General features: G+C 36.6%; 4 protein-coding genes across 15 annotated transcripts; 2 read left to right on the top strand and 2 right to left on the bottom strand.

Moving 5' to 3' along the window:
• The first annotated feature begins 752 nt into the window (after nt 1-752).
• LOC140810589 (DNA-directed RNA polymerase II subunit RPB7) lies at nt 753-3681 on the top strand. The gene is made up of 6 exons (XM_073168432.1): nt 753-990; nt 1147-1312; nt 1395-1445; nt 1953-2018; nt 2129-2197; nt 2801-3681. The coding sequence occupies exons 1-6, from the start codon at nt 875-877 to the stop codon at nt 2864-2866; spliced, it is 534 nt and encodes a 177-aa protein (XP_073024533.1). The 5' UTR covers nt 753-874; the 3' UTR covers nt 2867-3681.
• Nucleotides 3682-4300: 619 nt separating this feature from the next.
• Nucleotides 4301-12627, top strand: LOC140810161 (D-xylose-proton symporter-like 3, chloroplastic). The gene is made up of 15 exons (XM_073168006.1): nt 4301-4682; nt 4791-4867; nt 5340-5418; nt 8673-8732; nt 8821-8887; nt 8976-9100; nt 9191-9292; nt 9375-9752; nt 9937-9984; nt 10076-10138; nt 10250-10330; nt 10441-10539; nt 10689-10826; nt 10916-12494; nt 12534-12627. The coding sequence occupies exons 1-14, from the start codon at nt 4464-4466 to the stop codon at nt 11048-11050; spliced, it is 1671 nt and encodes a 556-aa protein (XP_073024107.1). The 5' UTR covers nt 4301-4463; the 3' UTR covers nt 11051-12494; nt 12534-12627.
• Nucleotides 11443-14151, bottom strand: LOC140810162 (transcription factor PCL1-like). Of its 10 annotated transcripts, XM_073168017.1 has the most exons (4): nt 13058-14151; nt 12914-12949; nt 12581-12631; nt 11443-11782 (listed from the first exon to the last, which is right to left on the bottom strand). In XM_073168017.1, exon 1 carries the CDS (start codon nt 14010-14012, stop codon nt 13113-13115), a length of 900 nt encoding a protein of 299 aa, XP_073024118.1. In that variant the 5' UTR covers nt 14013-14151; the 3' UTR covers nt 11443-11782; nt 12581-12631; nt 12914-12949; nt 13058-13112. The 10 variants fall into 10 exon arrangements, with proteins under 10 accessions (XP_073024118.1, XP_073024112.1, XP_073024113.1 ...); XM_073168011.1 differs by having other exon boundaries at nt 11443-12108; nt 12914-14151; XM_073168012.1 differs by having other exon boundaries at nt 12914-14151.
• Nucleotides 14152-14964: 813 nt separating this feature from the next.
• LOC140809048 (pumilio homolog 2-like) lies at nt 14965-22272 on the bottom strand. Of its 3 annotated transcripts, none has more exons than XM_073166515.1 (10): nt 21735-22272; nt 20933-21667; nt 18364-19895; nt 18146-18287; nt 17919-18026; nt 17476-17688; nt 17256-17366; nt 16350-16544; nt 15744-15918; nt 14965-15355 (listed from the first exon to the last, which is right to left on the bottom strand). In XM_073166515.1, exons 2-10 carry the CDS (start codon nt 21560-21562, stop codon nt 15309-15311), a joined length of 3153 nt encoding a protein of 1050 aa, XP_073022616.1. In that variant the 5' UTR covers nt 21563-21667; nt 21735-22272; the 3' UTR covers nt 14965-15308. The 3 variants fall into 3 exon arrangements, with proteins under 3 accessions (XP_073022616.1, XP_073022617.1, XP_073022618.1); XM_073166516.1 differs by having other exon boundaries at nt 20933-21659; XM_073166517.1 differs by having other exon boundaries at nt 21823-22272.
• Between the last annotated feature and the right edge of the window lie 2259 nt (nt 22273-24531).

Raw genomic sequence — 24531 nt, 5'->3', positions numbered from 1 at the left:
CCCTCATTATTTTTTATAATCATATTCTAATCCTCATTCAAATATAAACCAAATAAGTTAAGAAAAATATTGTACAAGCACGCAACACGTACGTCGATACACTAGTATTTATTATAGATGAGGGGTTTTTGCTAACTAATTTAGTGAAGTCACACTCAAAATTACAAATCGGTCATCACATCTTCTACGTTCTAAACAAAACACAATGCTAAAATGTAATCTACACATCACCAATTTGTCTCAACTTCCCACTCTTTATATGTAATTAGAGCAGTTCTCTCTTTATGATGCAATAAAATATAAGTAATTGTATCACCAACATAAAAATACGAGAAACTTACATGATTTAAAGATAAACAAAATAACTTCGCACCTCCCCATTTCTCCCACTTCCAATGTCTTCTCTCCACCTTTCATGCTTTTTACAATGGGAAATCTTCTTCTGATGTCAAACTGATGTTGGTGAAGGGGTTCAACATTTCTCTTCGATTCAAACATCAATAATTTTTGTATGAGTTTCACTTTACTCTTCAGTCAGGGGTGGTTGAAATTTTAAAAATCTCTCAAAAACAAAAGAAAAACAAAAGTAATATTTTTTGGATTAATAAAAAAATTTAATCTTTAATTTTTATATATATATAATATTCAAATATGGAATTTTTATTTTTCTTTTACAATTTATTAAAAATAATTTTGAAAATTGAAATAATGAAACAACAACAAATGAAAATAAAAATCTCGTCGAAATGTCATCAATTTGTCCAGACCCCTTCCCTTCATTCCCCCTCCTATCACAATTAACAACAGACCGCAAACCCTAAGATACGAGCGTTCCGTCCATTTCTCTATCTACCATTGGGTTCTACCGAAAGAGATGTTTTTTCACATAGTATTGGAGCGGAACATGCAGCTGCATCCTCGCCACTTCGGCCGTGACCTACGGGATAAGCTCGTGGCCAAGCTCATGAAGGACGTCGAAGGGACTTGCAGGTTTTTCATCCGCAATTGAATTCTTTAACCTTCTAATTCAACTTTCAGACGGTATTCTCATTGATGCCGCGGTTACTCTTTTTTTTAATAAAAATATTCAATTGAGTGGGATTCTCTATTAAATCACGGTTGTGGATGATATTTTGTACGTTTCAGCGGTCGCCATGGGTTCATTGTGGCGATTACTGGCATTGAAAGTGTAGGGAAGGGATTAATTCGTGATGGAACGGGATTTGTCACGTTTCCTGTTAAGTATCAGTGTGTTGTTTTTCGACCCTTTAAAGGAGAGATCGTGGAAGCCGTTGTTACAATGGTTAATAAGGTGAAAATTTTCTATTTGGCTTGTATATCTCATTGTATTTTTTAAGTTAAGTAATTAGTAAGAAGATTTTGAACTGTTACAGATGGGTTTTTTTGCGGAAGCAGGTCCCGTCCAAATTTTCGTGTCCAATCATGTGAGTTTCTCAATTTACTCTAGTGTTTGAAATATTTACGTGGTATTTTTGCTGCTGCCGCCATATCTCTTGACAATTATTGGTGGAACTCTGTCTGTTCTGGTTGGTGGTATACTGGTATAGATAGTCTTCATATGTTTTGAGGTTTTAATGTCGTGTAGGAGTCTTTTATGATTATTTTTTCTCCGGGCATCCCTTTTGCTTGCAAATTTTCACTCCATATGGTGATATCTAGTAGTAACGTGTGGTAATCATCTTCTATTTTGACATGGGCTTTTGTTTTATTCTTCTATATATCGGGATATCTTCTCCTCTGTTTCTTTGGGGCCTTACTTGTTTTGATAATTTATCCCAAACTCATCTCCGTGCTATGAAGAAAATTCAGTAATACATTAATGTATCAATCCTTAATCAGAATGCAACAATCTTCTAAATGTCTGCTTCGAAAGTCTTTTTTCTCTTCTATCAACATATGGTTTGATTATCACTTCATTTTTTTATATGTAGTTGATACCAGATGATATGGAGTTTCAATCTGGGGACATGCCTAATTACACAACTTCAGATGGTTCTGTACGTATTATCACCATTGCTTCCATCCTATTTTTTGATGTTCCAAGTGTGCAGTTCTTGTTTAAAGTTTTTAAACTCTCTTTAGCAATTGATTATCTGATAATTGCCAGGTCAAAATTCAGAAAGACAGCGAAGTTAGGCTGAAGATAATTGGAACCCGGGTTGATGCCACAGAAATTGTATGTCCTCTAACTGCCCTTTTGTTGCAACATGTCGTACACTATCTCTTTTGTGCTTAATATATAATGTGAGAACAAAAGTGTGTTGCTATTTTAGGATCCCACAATGAGTATTATCATTTACTTTATTTTTAGGGTGGAATTAAGAGCTTCTCATGATTACTCCCTTGACTAAATAATTTCAGCACACAGAATTCCAAATCCAAGGAGTGCTTTTTCAATGAAATAGGAGTACAATACTCGTTTTTGGTTATTATAATATAGCTCCGATTCTTTTACTAGGGAATCAAGCAATTCACAGAGGTGGGTTTTCAACGGGGTGGTTGAGAAACATCTGGAACTATATATAAGAAAATTATGCCCATTTTTTCATTTTTCAGATTATTTTCCTTTAAATTTTCTGGTTGAGATAACTTCTCTGTATCTGAAGTCTATATAGCGGAACTGAAGAGTGAAGGTGGCATCCTGTTGCGATGAGTAATTTATTCCAGGGTCTAGTTTACTTCACTTTAAAGACTATTTGTCATATTGAATACAACACACATCATTAGATCTTGTTCAATCCCATGACCTTGAGTTTTATAATACTCTCTTCTTTTGCAGTTTTGTATTGGCACCATAAAAGATGACTTTTTGGGTGTGATTAGTGATCCAGGAGCGACCTCATAAGGTATGTGGGTAACCAACACAACCATATTGGGTTATTTGGTGGGAAAATTGACATTTATGGAGCCATGGGATGTATCGAAGTATCAAACTTAAACCAGTTTAATTGCTGGGGTGCTGTGTGAAGTTTCTGCAGAAGTGAGATTTGATGGTTTAATGAATTATCTTTACTTGTTAGTCTTGTGCCATAGTTTCAAGTATACATGGTGTAAATTGAATGGATTTTGTATCGCTAATTACACCAACCACCCTTGTGAAAAAGTATAAAATTCCTAAAAAATGTTAATAGACTAATACATATTTTTTTTTTAAAAAATAAAACACCTAACACTCCTATGTTACAAAAATTCATGTATATTTACCTTCTTTGATAGGGGGTTTTATGTTCGATTTTTAAAATATCAAACATGCTGGTAATTTTACCTGGGTTTTTTTTTTAATAGGGGTGTTAGGGCAAGTAACCCGATTTTATATATCTATTTTTCCTGGTTTGTAAACATGATATTCAAATATTGAAATTGTGGTTTATGCTTCGATTTAGATAGTTTATGATAAAAATGTCCAGTATATAAATACCAATGCCAACTCATTGAAGGGATGATCTCAACTACCAGTCTTTGTCAGCCATCACCAACCATTCGGGGATAAGTCAATGCCAAAATAGTGCCATGCATTGTCTATAATTAGTTCATTTAGTTGTATAATTTATTTCGTGATTATTTAATTTTTGATCATAAAATGTAAGTGGATGCATGCACGTGTTCTGTAAAAACTACTATTTATTTTCATTATATATTGAAAACAAAACTTCCTTTCTAGTGTTAAATTTCTATTTATAATGCAAAGTAACTTTGTATCTATTCTTGGAACTTTCAACTTTCCTTCCTCGATTCAATATTGTTTATGACTATACGGAGCAACCATTGTTATATGTTTATTTTTCAGATTTTCTTACAGATTTATATTAGGTATACATAATCTATATTTACAGTGAGAAATATAATTTTGATATAAAAATAATATTTTTTAAGAGTTGGGTCGAATCAAATATTTGTCATATATAATTAACTCATAAAATCATTTCATAGGAGTTTCTGTGTTGGCATTTATACATACCTGTATCATCAACGTACACAATAGAGGTGTAAGCGAGCGAAACTATTCGTGAGTGGTTTATTCAAAACTCGACTCGATTACATATATTATATATATATACACAGACACAAAAGTGAAGCCTTAAAAATATGCTAAAAACATTTTCGAGCTTAAATTGAATACTCGATTCTCTAGCCTACTAAATTTAAGACGAGTCGAACTCGATTAGTATAATACTCTAGCTAAGATTAATCGAACTTACTCTTGCACACCCTAGTACACGATACAAACGCATATAATATGGACAGTTCCAGAAAGAGATTTACTCGTATATAAAAGTTTACAAGACCATCCCGATTTCTTATCTATACGTACAACACATCATACGTACATTTTGGGGCCACCACTGATAGCGAAACGAGTACTATCACTGCTAGACTATAACCGGAGAATCGACCAACTTCCAGAACGATATTATGTTCGAATAGCAAACCTCGTCTTAAAAATGGCTTTGACTTATGCTCCTCCTCCGTTCAATCTCCGTCTCACGAAGACCCACTCAAAGACCCCCTTCTGCAATTCCGTGAAATCTACTCGTACTACTGGTACACGTGCAGGTGGAGACCCTTTTAATCTGTGTTCCCAAAGCCGCTCGCTTTTTACCGAGGAAAGCAGATTTAGAATGCCTTATTTGCTCTCAGCTGCCAAACCCAGTTTGTTCAAGGTAATGAAGAAAGATAACTTTTTTCTCGATCTTTTACTTGGGTTGTGTTAAATGGTTGAGTGCATTTTGATAGCTTTTGTGAAGACTTTTTTTATTTGTTGTTGGAAGGTTAGAGCTTCGTCGGGGGAAGCTAAATCTGAAGCTGCACAACAAGAAGTTTTTTCTTGGTCTTCTGTTATCTTACCGTAAGTCATTCCTTTGATTCTTTCGTCGTTTAAATTTTTTTATTTTGAACTTGTAGATATGTTCATGAAACAGAGCAAAATGACGAATAGTTGTACATGATATCTAATTTGACTCAATGAAATGTCCTCTCATTTGGATCAAAAGATGCGCTAAAGTAAACACATATCATGCTATTCTACAAGAGCTGTGAGTAGTGTTCCATTGGTGAAGATTTGGGAACACCAAATTAGATACGGGCTTAAAGAATGGAAGACAAGTTCCTCGAATTTTGTTTTCTTTACTTCTCCAGAGTTGATGGAGTAGTTCATTGCAATCCTTTGACGTATAAGGAGTTTCAGCTTCTTTGCTGGTTGGCTTTTGGATTTTGACTGGATTGTGAACATTTCTTTTCCGCATTTTATTTCTGTCTATATCTGTTTTTCCACGTTATTATTGTTTGTGTGTATGGTGACTGCTATACTCGATTGTCAGATTTGTGTTCCCTGCATTGGGTGGTTTGTTATTTGGCTATGATATTGGTGCTACATCCGGAGCTACCATCTCATTGCAGGTAACATTCCCACTTGATGTCCTGGATCTCTGTTGGAACTTTTGAAGATAAACAAGAATAATAGGGACAATCATGTGTGTATAAAATAATCTTATTCTGAATAATTAATCACAATACAACCCTACACTATATACAACTTATTTCTATATCACATTCACATTCACATTCACATTCTAACCTTAATTAGTAGACAAACATAAGGAATAATATCAATCAAATATTCTGACACTGATTACGATACTTTCTTTCCTTTTCTATACTCCTCGTCAAGTTGGAGCAAAAACATCTATCATGCCCAACTTGCATATAAAAATCTTCGAACTTAAGGTCTGAAATGACTCTTTGTTAAGGCGTCGACAATCTGTTATTCAGATGTTATAAAGAGTATACAAATTATTAATCCTTCAAGCTTGTCTTTGATGAAGTGTCTATCAACTTCTATATGCTTTGTACGATCATGTTGTACTAGGTTATTCACAATGCTAATTGCAGACTTCTTGTCACATAATAACATCATTGGAACTTCTCAGTCTAACTTCAATTCTTCAAGAACGAGCTTTAGCTCACACACTCCATTCGCCATAGCCCTAGGCTTTGCTTCTGCACTACTACGAGCCAAAACATTTTGTTTTCTATTTCTTCACGACACAAGATTACCCCATAGAAAAGTACAGTACCTGAAGTAGACTTCATATCAGTAATAGAGCCTGTGTAATCTGCATCTGTCTACACCTCTACGCTTCTTTGATTGTTCTTTCGGAACAATAAATATTTTCCTGAAGAGCTTTATAAGTATCTCAAAATCTTGTAGACAACATCCATGTGTTTCTCGTGTTGTGAATGTTTGAATTGGCTAGCCATACTAACGAAAAAAGTAATATAAGATCTTGTATGAAAGAGATAAATAAGTTTAATCTTGATATCTTTCTTTCTCGACGGAAGCTTCTCTAGACACTTGAATTAGGTTTTAATTTGGATGATTGGATCCATGAGTACATCACTGGGTCTGCAACTCATTCATGTCTCCTTGAATACGTCTAGAGCATATTTTCTTTGGGATACATAGATTCTCTTTCTTGATTTAGCAATTTCCATCCCTAGAAAATATCAAGGGTCCCATATCTTTTATCTCAAATTCCAACGCGATGCAGTCTTTTAAACAAGTTATTTCCTCTTCATCATCTCCGGTGAGAATTATGTTATCAAAATAAACAATTAAGATTGCCATCTTGCCTTCTCTGGTATGCTTTACAACATTGTGTGGTCAGATTGCCCTTGAATGTAACCTTGTTTCTTGAGAATCAGTCGTTAAGTTACATTCGAGGAAAGGTCGCCATTCCTTAGCTCCTCATTGGTTAGTTGTAACTTGATCATGAGCGAATTTGTTGATTTCGAGAATTTCTCCAACCAAGCCCGTGGTGATACTTTAATCTGCATATTTTTTTCTTCATTCGAAGCTTGGTAGAGTATCCATGAACACGTTTTTCTTCAATTCTCTGGAAAGAATTTTTTTACATCCATCTTATATGGGCCAATCAAGCTTTGCGATTAAAGACAACAATATTATGACAGAATTCAGTTTTGCAATTGGTGCAAAGGTCTCTTGGTAGTCAATCTCATATATCTGTGTAAAGCCCTTAGCGACAAGTATTGCTTTATAACATTCCGAGGATCCATCTGAATTAAGTTTCACGGAAAATACCCATTTGCATCCACTGCTCGTTTTCCATCAGGCAGATGCATTATTTCCCATGTTTTCGGTGCATTCATCTCCTCAAGGACAACTTTCTTCCGTTATGGAACACTTAGAGCCTCCTCTATAGTCTTAGGAACATTCATACTTTGTTACTGACATATAGAACTCGAATAGGGCGCAGATAAATTTTTGTAGAACATGTGATTTGAGATTGGGTGTTGAGTACAAGTTCTAACACATTTCCTTGGTGCAATAGGAAGTTCTACTGACATAGAAGAGTCTAGTGCGTTAGAGGTGGATTTGGGTACTTTACCTGGATTTGGTTCAAATGAGTCTGGACTTCAGGTTCTATCCTTGGTTCAAACACTTGGTCGCGTGGAGTTGTGGAGGCTTGCTTACTTTGGGGTAATCTTGTTCTCCTGTAAACTTGCCCAAACAACTAATCATCATCAACTCGTGTTTTAGTATCAAGATTCTGCTCTGAACAGGGAATTTTTTTGCTGAACAGGGCTGAAGTTTCTGAAACTGATGATTTCTTCTCGGTTAACATGATTTTCCTTCTGGCTTCTTCCCTCCTTACTTCAGAAAACACTTCACTTAATGATGGCAAAGGATTTCTGCCCAGAATTCTTCATCTAACTACATCCAAGCCACGGTTAAGCCCTGCCAAAAACACATACACTTGGTCACCTTCCATAGTGACATTTCATGCTATCATTTTTCCACTCCCATTTATCTCGTAGCAAAGATCAAGTTCCTGCCACAACTCTTTCATTTCATTATAGTATTCGATGACAATTTTTTTCTCCTTGTCTAGAATGCTAGAGTCTAGTTTTCAAGTCAAATATTTGGGATGAATTCTCCAAATCAGAGTAAGCCTCTCGAACAGCCTTCCAAACCTCGTTTGCGGTGGGTAGGAATAAATACGTCCTCCTAATTGAAGGTTCCATTGAGTTAACAAGCCACGCGATTACGATGGAGTTTTCAGATTTCCAGCCTATCCACTTTTGATCGTCTTTGGCAGGCTCTGCGATTTCTCCTGTGAGGTAATCTAAATGTTTTTTTACGTCAATGACAAGCTTGGTTGACTGAGTCTACTTTAAATAATTTGTCATTCAACTTCTGGATGGTCAATTGAATGGAGCTTCGAACCCAGTAAGATTCATAGGATATAGGTTTGGTGCTTTAACGCCTTTTGCACCACCATTTTGCCCGAAGACATTGTACTCTGGTCTTCATTTGATTTTGACATGCTCGATTCTTTTTTCTGTCAAATTTGCAGCGGGTATGCACTATGCAGAGATTAAGCTCTGATACCATGGAGATAAACAAGAACAATAGGGACATCTATATGTGTGGTATAAAATAATCTCATTCTAAATAATTAATCACAATACAACCCTATACCATATATACAAAACTTATTTATATATTACATTCACAATCTAACCTTAGTTAGTAAACAAACAATAAGGAATAAATGTCAATCACATATTCTAATTACAATATTTTTCTTTCTTTTTCTACAACTTTGATAAATTTTGGTGTCATTTTACAGTCACCTGAACTAAGTGGAACAACTTGGTTTGACCTTTCAGCAGTTCAACTTGGTTTGGTGGTAAGCTTCAAATTTTATTGCATGTGTAGTGCTTAATTAAATGGAATACTTCTCTGAATCTGTTTCTTTGATTGCTTCTTTTGATAAGGTTAGCGGTTCCCTTTATGGAGCTCTTCTTGGTTCTCTTATTGTTTATCCCCTGGCCGATTTCCTGGGTATGGTTTTCGACCAGTCATGATATAACTTTCCTTGAACTTCTGTCGTAACTACGGTTTAAGGATTATGTTTGATTGATACATATAGGAAGGAGGAGAGAACTTATCATTGCATCCCTCTTGTACTTAAGTGGTAGTTTGTTGACTGCCTATGCTCCTGGCCTTGAAGTTCTTTTCATAGCTCGGCTTGTTTATGGTCTGGGGATTGGCATGGTTGGTTATTAATATTGTGCTGGGCTTTATTTCTTCAGAGTCAAAGTGAATGATAATTCATCAATTAATGATCATATTGTTTTTCGGCAGGCAATGCATGGGGCGCCTCTTTACATAGCAGAAACTTGTCCATCTCAAATTCGGGGAACTTTGATATCTCTAAAGGAGCTTTTCATAGTTCTAGGGATATTGGTTAGTCTTCTCAACAAGCCCACAGCTTTTCATTTTTATGTTTCAAAACGCAGTGAACACTCGAGCTTGTTTCTTGATGCAGTTGGGCTATTTTGTTGGTAGTTTTGAAATTGATGCAGTTGGAGGGTGGCGTTATATGTATGGATTCAGTGCCCCAATTGCCTTTTTTATGGGGTTAGGTATGTTGAGTCTGCCGCCATCTCCACGTTGGTTACTTCTCAAGGCAATTCGAGGCAAAGGGTCCTTACAAGAATACAAAGAGAAGGCTATCCTTGCGTTGAGAAAACTAAGAGGCGGATCTGTTGATGACAAAGTATCTGAGAAGCAAATCGAGGATACACTCATCTCTCTAAAATCTGCTTATAGTGATCAGGAATCGGAGGGAAATTTACTTGAGGTGTTCCAGGGACCAAGTCTGAAAGCCTTTATAATTGGAGGTGGATTGGTTCTATTTCAGCAGGTCGATATAATCTCTACAAGCCACATGTTTTAGCTCTTCATGTTTTCTATTGTCCTGTTCGAACTTCTTGTTATGTCTTGTGTAAATGCCTACTATGCCACTGAAAAATAGAAATGTCGCATCATATTATTGGTTCATATGATTCAAATATTTGACAAAGCTTTCTGGATTGAATTGCATACAGATCACTGGGCAACCAAGTGTTTTGTACTATGCAGGCTCCATTCTTCAGGTACTTCATTCTATAAACTGGATTGGCTTCTATTGGTTTCGATTATCAATCTTGTATTGTTTGAGACCATAATCCAATTATTTTTTGGAAGAGTGCTGGATTCTCTGCAGCTGCTGATGCTGCAAAACTTTCAGTCGTCATCGGTGTGTTTAAGGTACTTCTCTAGGAACAAAAATTGTTGAATTTTTTGGGTGTGTTTTGTCTCAAAACAATTGATCATCACGCAACAATATATGTGATTTATATTTCCGTTTATGATTTGCAGTTGCTTATGACTGGAGTAGCCGTTCTGAAGGTTGATGATCTTGGGAGAAGACCGCTGCTGATCGCAGGTGTCGGCGGGCTTGTATGTGCCATCGTCTTCATTATCCAAAACCTATATTTAATTTAAACTTTCATTCCAAAATCCCAAGTGAATCTATATCTTTAACTTGGTGTTCTTCATTTTGGTGACAGGCCACGTCGCTACTGCTGCTTTCAGCTTACTACCAATTCCTTGGGGAGTTTCCTTTTGTTGCTGTGGGTGCTTTACTCCTCTATGTGGGCTGCTATCAGGTAATCAATTAATGACCACCTAAAACTATCGTCACAGAAACAAAAATGGAGCTAGAATACCAATATCAAAACCAAAAACTCGCGTCATAATATTTTCTTGAACTGCTCAGACAATGAAATAAATATTTCGCTGTTCATCCAAATTTTAGATATCTTTCGGGCCCATCAGTTGGCTTATGGTATCAGAGATATTCCCGCTTCGCACTAGAGGAAAGGGTATTAGTCTTGCAGTGCTTACAAATTTTGGCTCAAATGCCATAGTGACCTTTGCTTTCTACCCTCTAAAGGTAGTCCATTTACGTCTTTCGGGCTTTTCCCATCGCGAATTCAAGGTGCAAGTAAATTGTTAACATGTTGAATGGTATACGTCTCTCAGGAGTTACTTGGAGCAGGGAATCTATTTCTTCTGTTTGGGGGGATTGCCGTTCTCGCCGTTGTGTTTGTGACAGTATATGTTCCTGAGACCAAAGGCTTGAGCTTAGAAGAAATTGAATCCAAAATTTCGAAGTGATGTATCCTTTAGGTGGAAAAAGTGCGATCGCGGATTTCAGGCCTTGTTACAAAATGATGATCTGAGTTAGTTGTGCAAATGTTTATGTTGGAAATTTAGAATGTTGGCTTGCTGAGCATGTAATCTTGTGATTATCTATGTTAATTCGAGAAAAAGTACATTAAAGCCTATTAAATTTGTTCCAGGCATGAATCTAGCGTAATGCATTCCAAATCTTGGGATCTAATTTCAAATTTATGCTAATGACATGTTGGTCTCTATTCCTTGAATGATATATTCTTCTAAGCTGAAAATCAGTTCATAGTGCAAGCAACTTGAATAGCACCTTAAGAAAGATCCATTCTTTAATACTTCTTAGTGTGTACATTTGCTATGTTTTCTGGCTCAAGAGCTGCAACGTCATACAGAAAACGCATCATCTGTAACAGCTATCAGCAGTACAGGAAAACAATGCTACAGTAAAGAAAGTAATTGTGTTTGTTGCGACTCTTGAGGGGAAGTACGAAGAGTAGGTCGGCTAAATGTGGTTGGAACAAGACATGACAATAGCTAACAAATAAACTAAGGTCTGGGATTTATAAACTTCTTCTATCAGGTAGGTGATGGACATCAATTTTTTTATCATCCAAGGGAGATTGTTCTTGGTCATTGCAGTGTCCAAGTCACATGCACGTCGCCTTTCCCAGTGAGAGATTCCATGTCGCTAGCCTGATATCCTTAGAAATTCATCACCTGACAGCTCCGGGGCAACAAATCAAGGTAATCAGGAGACGAAGTTAAGCATGAAATTGTGAACACATAATGCAATGACTAAAATGAACAAACGCCGCTTCAGTTTTTTTCACCAATATAAATAATTCCCAGCTCTTCAGACTCGAGGTTTGACGTTGACAGATAGCAGTACAAAACTTGGGAAATCGTAGAAGAACCTTCACACGATTGATAGTATAACAATTCTGTACATACTGAGATTTTCAGAAGTTTCTTATGATCAGGGGTATCAAGAAATCCCATTTGCCAGAGTAGTCCAATTTACATCCCAAGTTCCCAATAATCCCCTTCACGGGAAATTCTACAGTTTAACCAACTGAATTCCCAAGGTAATTCGGACTTGATAAAGCTAAAACCTGACATATTCGAAATTCGGAACATGCCGAAATTAAAATAACGTGTCAATCTAAAACACACAGACATTACCATCGAAGAGCGCTAATAAATTTTAAATGAGACTCCAATACTATTTTGCATATCAAATAAATTGGGTTTTTCTCATAACATGTTCCTGCTAACTAATTCATGTCATCAGTAAATCAAGTTCATGCATTATAAACGAGATACTGGGGACACAAGTATCAGACTATTTTAAATATATATACTCCCGAAACAAAATAAAAATAACTAAGTAGTATCTCAACTGCCCAGAAGGTAACCAAATCAAATACGAGTGAAAGAGGTAACAAGAAAATAACAAAGTTTCGAGTAGGAAAAATGGTATAAAATCAAGTCCAATGAATAAAATATACGTTTAACCTTCAATTGAATGTGTACAAAAGATGCAATGCTTTTAAGATCTGTGAAATCCTGAAGCAATACAATCAGCCCATAATCAGAAAGTACATTGGAATTGATCTGTGAGTTGACTTAATTTCCCATTTTTCCCCTTCCCAGAAAATCAATCTTGAGTAAAAAAGAATTAATCTTTTCCATGGAAATTTAAAGGGTACTATCGTAGACCAAATAACAATACAAAGAACGTCTTTTTAAATTTAAACCACTATAAATTAATCACTATTGAAAATAAGCATCCATATTTTAAATAAAGACGGTAAAATTGCTAACATAGAAGTCTAATATATTGTTCACCTCGCCAGTATCCCAAAGCAATGAATCCACCAGATCCTGTATTACCAGTTCAAAACCCGTAAATAAGTGAAATAATAAAAAACAAAGAGGACAACATTTAACAAGAAACGACCACAAAAAGGTTCCTCGCCAATAAAACCTCACTTCTATCCTGCATCTCCACTCCCAACAGGCCAACACCATTTCCCAAAAATTTTGGTTACTTCTGATTTTGATTCATAGCATGATATGGATGACTATTATACATGTTTCCAGGCCAGTCTCTTTGCTGCTGCATCATCATCATATTATTATGCTTCTGCTGAATTCCATTATACCCGGAGTTAACACTCTCCGCCGCCATTGCCATGATTGGAATGGGCGTAAAGTGCGATGGCAGCGGATATGGCATCTGAGTCGGCATTCTACCATTACTCGCTTCATGATTTCCACTTTCACCACTGTAGCGAAGTCGGTTTTCATTTCCATTCCCATGGATGGGACCACCGCCGTTGGATGTCGCTTCACTTGAAGCAAATAAATGATTTGACGAAGGGGCGCTCTCGTCGGACCACCCCTGCATCCTCTTGACATATAATCTGTACTTCTGTAAATGACTCGCAACATTCTCCCTAGTCAGACCCTCGACGTTCATGAGCTGCATGATCGTCTTCGGCACCGCGTTCTTTAACCCCAAGTGCGCAACCACTTCCACGAATCGCTTGTGCAGCTGAGGGGTCCACACAAGCCGCAATTTATTCACGGCTTTCTCCGCCACGTCCGTCGACTGGTCATCCATGCAATCACCACCAGCCTGTTCCTCAATTGGGTTCATCACCCGGATCTTCTTCGGGTCGGATCCTTCTTGTTCGTCCACCTCGCAGCAATCATCCACGCGATAACTAACGGGCTTAACATCACGAAGGGAGGTAAGAGTAGACTGTGAGGCACGGTCAACATCATCCGCTGTCCGCAGCGGCTCCGGCAAAATTCTAAACGCCGAAGCCAGATCCGCCGGTATCAAAGACAGGGACAATGATGCCAGTTGGTCGACGGAGGGAAGGCCGGCCTCCCATTCCGCCACTCCATCATCCTCATCCATCCTCAGCTGATCACCCATGATTTGGAGTCGAATTTGGGTAGATGGGTAAGGGTTAAATAGGAGAAAGCGAGTGGCGAAGGCGGTGCGTGCGTTTGAAAGGTGGGAGATTCCAGACGAGCCACGCTCGATGCTTTTTACCCAGATATTTTCGACTCCAACCTAAACTATCTCCATTACTTATATTCCAGCTATTTTTTATTTAATTTTTTTATTAATTAATTTTGTGTAAAAATTAAATTTTTTTTAAAAAAAAATTGATATCATAATAATTTTATATTTAGATGATATCATAACTTAAAAATTCAAAAATATTGATAAATTATTGACAAAAATTTGTGTGAGACAGTCTCAAGGATCGTATTTTATAAGACGAATATCTTATTTAGGTCATCCATGAAAAAATATTACTTTTTATGCTAAAAATATTCTATTATTTGAGTCATCTATGAAAAATATTATTTTTTATTTTGAATATCGGTATGATTGATCCATCTAACAAATAAATATTCCTGAGACAAGAGACCTACTCAAAACTATTTATTAGCTTATATTAGTTATAAGTTGAAATATGTTTTTATTATATTTTTATTCCAAATTAGATTAAAGCCTCTGGACTTAAATAAGATAATGTATATATTATATAATTATTCTATCTACATAATCTCTATTTTTGTAACTATATAGTGTCTTATTATATCATAATTTAATTAGGGACATTTCATTCAATTGTTAATAATAATATAATTAGTTTCTTTTGATTTATTATGAGACGAATCAATTCCATCCCTACACTAAAATTTGTTACTTCCCTACACTAAAATTTGTTACTTGTTGAAGTCAAAAAAGAAGAAAGCTGCCGTGTAAATTTTTATTTTCTAATTTTTTTAAAAAAAATCTATCAATTAGAATTTTGAAGAAAAGTAAATTACAAAATGGGCAAGTTTGATGACTGAAGAGAACAACATAAAAGTGAGCAAGAAAAATGTACATAAAGTGGCATACATCCCCCAATAACAGTTGGCTTTACACAGAAAAACAAGCATATCCACAAGGCATCATTTGTACATAAACACCAATCCCTCGCCTCTGTATAATACACGCCCTCTGCATTTGTGTTCGTAAAGTGAAAATCCACTGCACCAGAATTAGCAAACATTCGGCATCTACGCGTCGTCAGCTAACTAGACTCGTATACATAAGCTTAAAAGTGAATGTACAGGTTTTGGTACAGATCACGACTTTTATTTGCAATCAAGAAAAAAGATGACAGGTAGTTCAAACTAGCCTCGGTTAGCTGTACAATGACTTCCTTTCCTAAAGAGTCGCTCCGGCATGTGAGGATTGAGCAGCGCTTCTCCTTTCTGTCACCAAAATAAGCGAGTGATAGCGAGTTAAGTGGGGCGTAGAGAGTGTATCAATGAGGAATCATTGTTATTATACAAGCATTAGTTCCTAGTTGGTTGGAGTCCGCTGCATATTTCCATGTGTTTGAATCATACCGTCTTTTTTTTAAATATGAGAATGAACGATTCAGTTTTTGTTTTCAAAACTCCGATCCAATTCCAGGCATTCAGCCGCCGATTTTGGAGTGACATGGAGTATAAAGTGTCCCATTAAGATGAATAAAAGGATGACGAACTTATATCAGTGTCTTCGAGGGGGTAATAGATGAATCAAGGTACTTGCGCATCAAATGCTCGTAAAAAAATGAATTTTGAAATAAACGATAGCAAGCCAAAATATGCATACCCCCAGCAGCCACAAGTTTCTCTACACGAGCTACTATATGCTTTCCGTAAGTGTACTTCTTCAGGGCATTCAGATGGACTTTGATTCTCGACATGATCAGTTCACGCTGCTGATCACTACAAGTTTCGAGTACTTTCTGTACGACATAATTCGCAAATTGATCTTTCATCATTGCCTGGTTGAAAAGAAAAAAATCAGGCCAGTTTAAGTTTGATCGAATAAGCTAGAAAATGAACCCAAAAAAAAGGTGCATCAACTCCAAACACCCAATTATCAGAGTAGGGTAATCTGACTTCTTTATTTCAGATTCAAAAGAAAAAACAGAATATATCATAACATAAAAAACTGCAAGCTACTCTCTTAAGGTGCTGCGACTCTGAGTTTAAAATTAACTGCAACAATGTATGTGTCTGACTAAGTTTTTTAACTCTTCTTCGAGTGGATTAACATAAAACAGTTTTCAGCCTTCGAGTGAAAAATTCACCCACGCAATCGCAAAGGAGATGAAGCCAGAGACAATGCATCTGTGAATGCTGAAATGATCAAATATAGTAAAAAAATAATCGCATAGTAAAAACTAAAACGGTTAGAATAAGCTGAAATCACCTGAAGAGGCTCATTTTCATCAGTTGTTCCAAGCATCTCGTTCACCAACAGTTGGCATTCACTTTGATTGCCAAAAGCTAAGCATTTCTCAACCACATTCGATGCAAACTTCTGTTGGCTCATTTGAACTATGTTTCCAGCTAACTCCTGAATGATGGAAGACCGTTCATGTGGCTTTCCATGCTCCAGTACATGCTAATAACAGCAATACAGGAAACGAATAAGTGGAAATCTCGGTGGCCTCTTCTGATGACCAGAAAAGAAAAACACCTAAATGCAATTTTATGAAGAAATATCACATTCCCTCTAATTACATTCACAAGAACACAGCACCATCAGCGATTACAAAAGTTGAATCCTTTCAAGACCTTTGCAACCAGTGAAAGAACAGTAGCAGGGTATATGAACCGGAAAATCTTGGAATAGACACCAAACAATGGATGTCAGCTCATTTATCACATAAAGTTAATATCTATTTTGTATGCAGTCAACCAATGTCTTAGCCTGCACACAAGGGAGGGAAGATAAAGGTTAAAAGTTACATATAAGCTAGATGTACCTTATGATTTCAATCACAGACAACAGAAAAGCAAGGCAGTTTAAATAATCTAAGATGTTAATTTATTCAACAACAAAACCTGATGCAGATTGTAAAAATAGAGTTAGTGCATAATCCATGGAAGAAATGAGGTAAGGAATAAAGTAAAATAAATGGAAAAAGAAGAACTGTGATCAAAGTACATTCAAGTAGCACTTTTTATCTTTTGGGAAAAAAAGTGGAAAGAGATCTTAAAAACCAACTAAATCAACATAAGACTTCTGCAGATCTTCATTAAAAGTTCCAGAATGGCAAAAGCATAGACTAGAGTACTGCGTACTTAATGTAGAAATATTTAAAAAAAGAACCTGGATAACATAATTCCCATACTGATCCTGTGCGAGCATACTAACAGACCCCAGGATCTCTCCCATCACTTTGCTCTGGGTTTTTTCGTCCTCACAATGCTCCAGAACTCGCTGCCGAACAAAAAAAGTATCCCATAATGCATGTTCCTCAAAAATACTCGAGCATAAAAATCCCAACCCCCACACCCCGAAACATTCAAAAAACCATAATTTTTCTGACCTGTATCACACGACACCCATATGGATGAGTAGAGAGAGTCACAACTTGGTCAGACAATGTTGACACGATAAACTGAATATGCTCCTCTGGGACACATTCGATGCATTTTTGAATAACGTGATTCCCATTTTGATCACGCACACAACGCATAACATGCCCATCTAGCTCTTCCACCATTTTGATCTTTTGATCCATATCGACGACTTCGATCGCCTAAATAATCGGAAAAGGCCAGTCACTTAAAGTTTTTAGCAAGTCATATTTTGAAATAGTAATAGCATTTTATGAGGAATATTAATTAGAATAAATTCAACAGACTTGGGAACTTTTTCCTGACAGGGTATTTATACAGGCTCTATCACCACAGGACAACACTAGTCAGAAGCTTTCAGACAAAAAACTCTGGATTAGGGTGGTTGTTAGATCCATATAGGTAAATTTACCTTTTGTATCACCCGACAACCATACATTTGGAGGCTTAAGGTAAGCACATGTCCTAGAAGCTTGGTGGCCATTTCTCTTCTTTGAGGTGCCATTCCATGTTCAAAAAACTGGGAAAAGACAATATTAGAATCAGAGATACGCTAACATACTCAAAAAGCTCCAATTCCTGACTTGGTAATACAGAGACATTGATTACTGCAGAATGGATCGCCACAATTCAGGGTACCTTTTGGATTACATAGTTACCAAACACATCGGTCATTAATGTAAGAGATTGAGGGAAAATTTCTTGGAAAACCATGCTCTTCTCATCTGATGTGGCAGTTTCAAGCTTCTGTTGAATAAACCGGCTTCCATATTGATCCGCACTAGTGACAGATGATAGGATTTAGAAATCGGATCTGAATAGTCATATAATATAGACTCTCTGATGAAAACACATACCTAAACTCCACAACATGGCCGGCAATCTCAGAAAGCTCAAAACATTTGGTTTTATTACACTTAAACTCCTCTAGCAGAGATGATGCAAAACTGCTGTCCATTTTGTCCAAGTACCACGGTCCCATGGCGCTACCAGCTACATTTCTCATTCCACCGGAAAATCTAAGGTTCAACTCTCCATGCCTTATAGGGCTACCAGGTCCCCCAGGCAGATTTGTAACAGCAGGATTGGACAACGGGCTTCCAGGATAGGATAACCCCATCCCAAAGGTAGGATTTCCATAGTAGCCATGTGGACTTGAGCCACCAGTCTGGCCACCGAGTGGAACACCATACTGTGCTTTTGGAGGAGATAACATATTGCCAAGATAAGCTTTCTGAAGCAGATCCATGTATGAATCACCAATGTAGTTCCGATCAACAGAAGGATCGTTAAGAGATGCAACTTGTGCAGCATAGTCAGCTGTACTCAAATATTGCAGATACAAAGGGTCGACATACTGTGCCTGAAGCGCACTCCCAGCCATCTGATTCCCCATTCTACTGAGGTTCTGCTGTGCAGCAGCAGAACCAAGATCCGACCCCCCCAACATTATAGAGTCCATCCCAGGTGCCGCCAAAGCAGATGCAGCTGCGTTCTCAAATAAAGGTGGTAGATTGGGGCTGCCAAGTTGACCTGGTATTGGACTCATAGGATATGCACTTAATCCATAATTTGAAAATGATGAATTAGGACTTCCAAAATGCTGATACTGAGAAAGTAAGCCGCCACCAAAATTAGTAGCAGTTGCAGAAGATACTTTCAGATGTGAGTTGTGAGAAGGAAGTGTATTTTTTGGTAGCTCAGACGTAAGGTTAGTCTTACTGTAATTTGACGCACCACCATAGTTAACAGCCGAAGCTGAACGCGTTATTTTCCCTACCTGAGGAACAAAAGATGCACTATACTGATCACTTTCATGTTTCTTAAGATAGATTTGCTGGTTTGACTGACTCTGCCCACCATGAAGAGGCAAATGATAATTTTTATGGTCATCCAAATCTTGTTCAATCTGGGATGATGGAAGATTCTCTGCATCGATAAAACCATTCAAAAGATTCATGCCTGATAAAGCAGCTACAAGATTTGCAGATTCGTCAGGGTGAGCAGATACACCATTATAGGGGCTAGGACTGCTAATGTTTCTTATTTCTATGTTTCCTACTCTGCCTCCTCCAATAGCAGTTAGGCAAGGACTAGAACTTCTTGCAATACGTTGAGGTCCTTGCTGATCGGGAGTTGAGCTTCTTGACAAGGATGAACCCAGCGCGGCGGCATAAGAATATGATGCAGGTTGCCTAGCATGATGAGCAGCTGAAGAACTTTGAATAGTATTAGTAGAGTGTATAGGGTCTGAAGTTGCCAAACCATGATGCAGATGAGCCAGCTCAGCTTCTGCAGGACCCATGGTAGTGGTATTTTCATCGAAAGTGTTTCTGCTAGCTGGGCGTGAAGGGTTTCCAGGAACCGGAGTGGCGCGATTCAAATCATCCTGCACAAATAGAGATCACCCTGCTGAGTAAAGAAGACTTGGACAAAATGCATATCTGATCTTGCTTAGGACAAAATGTAAGAACGTGAAAAATAAGTAAAAAAATAAACAAATTGCTGAGTGTGGTGTAAAAACACTAGGTATTAACCCTGTGACATACAACCACGGAAAAACTTAAATACAAGTTCATTTGCCTACCTATCCGTCAATTGCATTCACATCACGTAGACTAGTTGAAACAGATAAATCAAATGACATCGATTTATTCAAGTGTGTAGGGAGAGAAGGTAAGAGCAATATAACCGTAGGCATGCAAATCAGAATTAAAGCAAATGCTATAAAGGATGAACACCCGCTAATTTGCTCACATGATTGATCAATCAATTCGGGATTTTTTTTTACTAGTACTGAGAAACAAATATTTTTGCTGGATTAAGAGAAAGAAAGAAAAACCACAAGAAAACGAAAACACGAGGTATATTTATAAAAATGCAAGGCATGTCTAGTTACTGTCACATCTTTGAACTGGTGGGGCAAAGATGCTTAATGGAGATAGATAGGTTTCACACATAATATAATGTAGTTGCACTGGGAATGGAACTATAAGAGTGAATTTTGTGGGTACCAGAATTCAGGTATGTTTGATTCTCGAAAATGAAAGGATAAGCTTTAATTAAAAGGTTACATTGATTGCGACGATATAAAAGTGGTGACACTGGTAGGAACCAAGTTAATTTTCAATCTAATAAAAAAAAATTCCGGAAAACAGGCAATGCCCAGAATGATATTCAAATGTACCAATTGTCTTCTTCACAACAATTGCCATAATATAGCGAATTATATTTATAGATGCAATAAGCCAGACAAAATTGCATGTTTTATGCCATCGTACATCCATTTTATACGCAAGCACAGCATAGGAAACATCAGCATCTCGAGATACCAGATAAATTTTTAATGCTAGGAAAATAAATTCATCACTGATAATTAATTTATCTATACAAGGAAAAATACACAGAATAATACAGGTGACTCACGTGAAACATTTCTGCAATACTCTTTCGGTTGCTTCGAAGTCCTAACCCAGGCAAACCAATAAGTCCATCACCTCCCCACTCAACAGAGGCTTGCAGTTTGTCCTTATCCTTTTCACTATCCTGCTTCTTTGGATCAAAACCAGGTGGCATCGAGAACATTGATCTTCCAGTGTCACTATCCGTTCGGTTCACCTTCCTCCTATCCCCAATTGCAGAACTCCCCCCTTGCAACCTCTGAGCAAACCGCCAATCCTCTCTTGACAACAAAGGAGGTGGCAACCTTGGGTTCAGATTGACATTTGTGTAATAGTAAGATAAATATGCAGGATCAGACCTAAGCTCCTCCTCGGACAAGAAAACACTGCCAGTCTTATTTCTAGCAAACTCAGCAAACTCGCCTAAGCCGCCTCCGCCGCCTCCACGGTTTAACAACCCACCAACTGCAGTCATTGAACCTTCCACAGTAGGCGGAGCAGACCCACTTCGATACAGGTTCAATTCCTTTCCATGATCATCAGCCTCGTGCCTCCGCTGTTCACGGAGCAACAACCCTATCTCCTTTTCCAACTCATCTCCAAAGGAACTTTCATTATTTCCAATCCTTGGCCTCCTACCCAATTCAGATAACATGCTTCTTCACAAGATTGAAACCCAGATATATTTACATGCACATTCCACGAATAAAGCAAGGTTAAACGGCCACCAACAAACACCAATCCCAAGAGCCCTAGAAGCCTATCAAGATCAAATCTTTATTCATTTAACACTAACAACAAACAAAATTCATACGCACAAATCCGACCTTTTGACCCTCGATCTTCAAGAAAGCTCGGTTCTTAAATATGAACATGAAAAGCATCAAATCATAATGATCAGACACAGATTACAACCTTCTTTCCCGGCTTACGAACTAAAAAAATTGAGCCTTGGCAAAAGGTCCATGTCCCTTCACAATGAATTTCAAGAAAATTAGCATATCAATGCAACTGGCAAAACACAAAGTGAAAAAATTAAGCTGAGCTCAGAGGCAAGTAAGAAGAGAGTGTTGGTGGGGTAAAAAGCCTAACGAAACAAGATCAAACTGGCGGCGAATTGTTCTTACAATTCCCCATTTAGGGTTTTGTTTCTCATTACTGTTACTGTATCTAACATACTATATATATATTATTTCTTTCTAAAAACGCATTAAAGCATCTTTGTTAATTCTGGGCAGGTCTTTTTCCCCATATCATTCATACATATATCAATAATTTCCCTAAATAATAGGATGCCTAATTGACTCAGTGATGGATTACCAAACTCTTGCTTAAAGATTTTTTGTATACATATATATAAATGTCATTTATCACACACACACACACACACACACACACACACATATAATAAAAATATATATAAATAAAATAATTTCAAGAGAATCATTATTAAGTTTTAAATACGATGCATGGAGTTACAGATTGAAGAAAGAGAAGAGGTGAGCGTGTTCGAAAGGAAGTATCCGGATGACACGTTTGCCTTTTGGATTTGGTCATGGAAACTTCACAGCTGCAAAGTGCAAACACCACTTGTTGTCAAACCAACGCTAGTTGAATTACCTAAAAACTAGGCTCGGATTAATTCAAAAATAAAAAAATAAAAAGGATAGGTTCGGAGAGTGTTTTTTTATATGCACCTATTAATTTACATGCAAATACATAGTCACGCATACCTCAATAAGTAAAATTAACTATCTTCAGTATTAACAATAAAATCATCAATTATGATTTTTGTCGATATAAATCGAATAAAACACCCTGATACAAATGAAATCGAGATCTGATAACAATAGATCTCCCTGATTTATAATCGGTATCTCTTAAAAAATTATGATGTTTGATTGTGAGACTTGATGTTGTGACATAAAATTTGGTATAAGAATGTTAACTAAATAACTAACATGTCGATCAGCTGAAATACTATAACAAAAACAACTCAAATAAATATCGATAAGATGTCCATGTGACCGCGATTCAATTTCTCGGCATGACACGTATATTATTTTTATATACTTAGATTATATTCAATTAGGGGTGCAAACTGAACCGAATCGAGCCGAATAATAGTAAAAAAGTCAGGCTCGAATTCGGCTCGAAATAAGTATATTCGAGTTCGAGCTCGATTCGAAGTTCGATAATTTCAAATATTTGGGCTCGAGCTCGGCTCGAAATGAAGTTCGAGTTCGGCTCGAAATATTCGAATATATTCGTGAACTATTTGAATTATTGTTCGGATATTAAGGTTTGAAAGTTCGAAATATTCGAAATGTATATATACATATATATAATTATATTATATTAATAAAATATTAAGGCTCGCGAACTACGCGAGCTATCGAACAAAATAATTTGGGCTCGAGTTCGGTTCGAAAAAAAGTTCGAACGTGTTCGAGTTCGGCTCAAATTCGATAAGTTCGAATACGAATCGAATATTTATCGAGCCGGCTCGAAAAACTCGCGAACATGTTCGGTTCGTTTGCAGCCCTATATTCAATCATCATTTTGAATAAGATTTTAGATTAAGTCATATTCAAATCTCAATATTAATATATACACGTTAAGAAACAACTTTTTTGTGTTAATAAATATCTTGTGAGTAAAATTATAATATTGTTTGTTGATTGCGATAATGCATTTTTTTATATATATTCATGCGATATTATATAATCTCGTTATCCGTATATATAACGTGACGTCAGCCTTAACTTGATGCGTGTGTGTGTGTGTATATATATATATATAACTATATATAGATATAGTTATATTATGTATATAAAAGAAACATGTTAAAAAGCTCCCATGCTTCAATTATTGACCCCACTAAATATTTGTTAATGATATCATCTGCAAAACTATTATGAAAAACAAACAAAAACATCGAATTTGTAGCACTACCAAATAATAAGGTCTGCCACACACATACCAATTCAGCCGGGATTTAAAAAAAAAGATTATATAAGTTATTGAATTGATTAAGGGGGTAAATATGATTTTAATAGGTTTTTATGAGAGGATATGACAATTATAATATTTAGTAGGTTTTTCAGTAAACGATTTCGAATTTTTATATGTGAGAAGTGTAAACTTTTAATAAGTGATAGTAAGTGATCCAAATATGAGATATTTCATACAAAATTGAGTGGTAAGACCGTCTCACAATTTTTTTTTTGTGATGTTTTTTTTTGTAAAAGTGATTTAATTTTTAGATTATGAAAAATTTGGAAAAGAAATCAGAAATTAATAACGTTTGAAAATAAAATGAATGATTGAAAGAAAAAAAAAGTAAGGACAGTTTTAAATCAGACAAATGAATTGGGATAAGAGTGTTCACAAATTTTTTACTTTATTTATCAAAATATCATAATCGTTTTCGAAGATTCATCACTGTGAGACTAGCTTTGATATATTAATTAAATTGAGCATAACCACAAACAATTGCCATCCCTCTGAGTATAATTAAGTTGACCAAGTTGAGATTTAATTTTTGGAAGGGCTCGATTTTTTTAAAAGACCCACTTGGAAAACAGGCAGAACAAAAATTGTGGTATATATCAGAATACAGCG

The sequence above is a fragment of the Primulina eburnea genome, chromosome 13 (genome assembly GCF_022965805.1).
Source record: "Primulina eburnea isolate SZY01 chromosome 13, ASM2296580v1, whole genome shotgun sequence".
Taxonomy (NCBI): Eukaryota; Viridiplantae; Streptophyta; class Magnoliopsida; order Lamiales; family Gesneriaceae; genus Primulina; species Primulina eburnea.
Note: the sequence above shows the minus strand (reverse complement) of the source record. Positions and strands in the feature narration are given on the sequence as shown.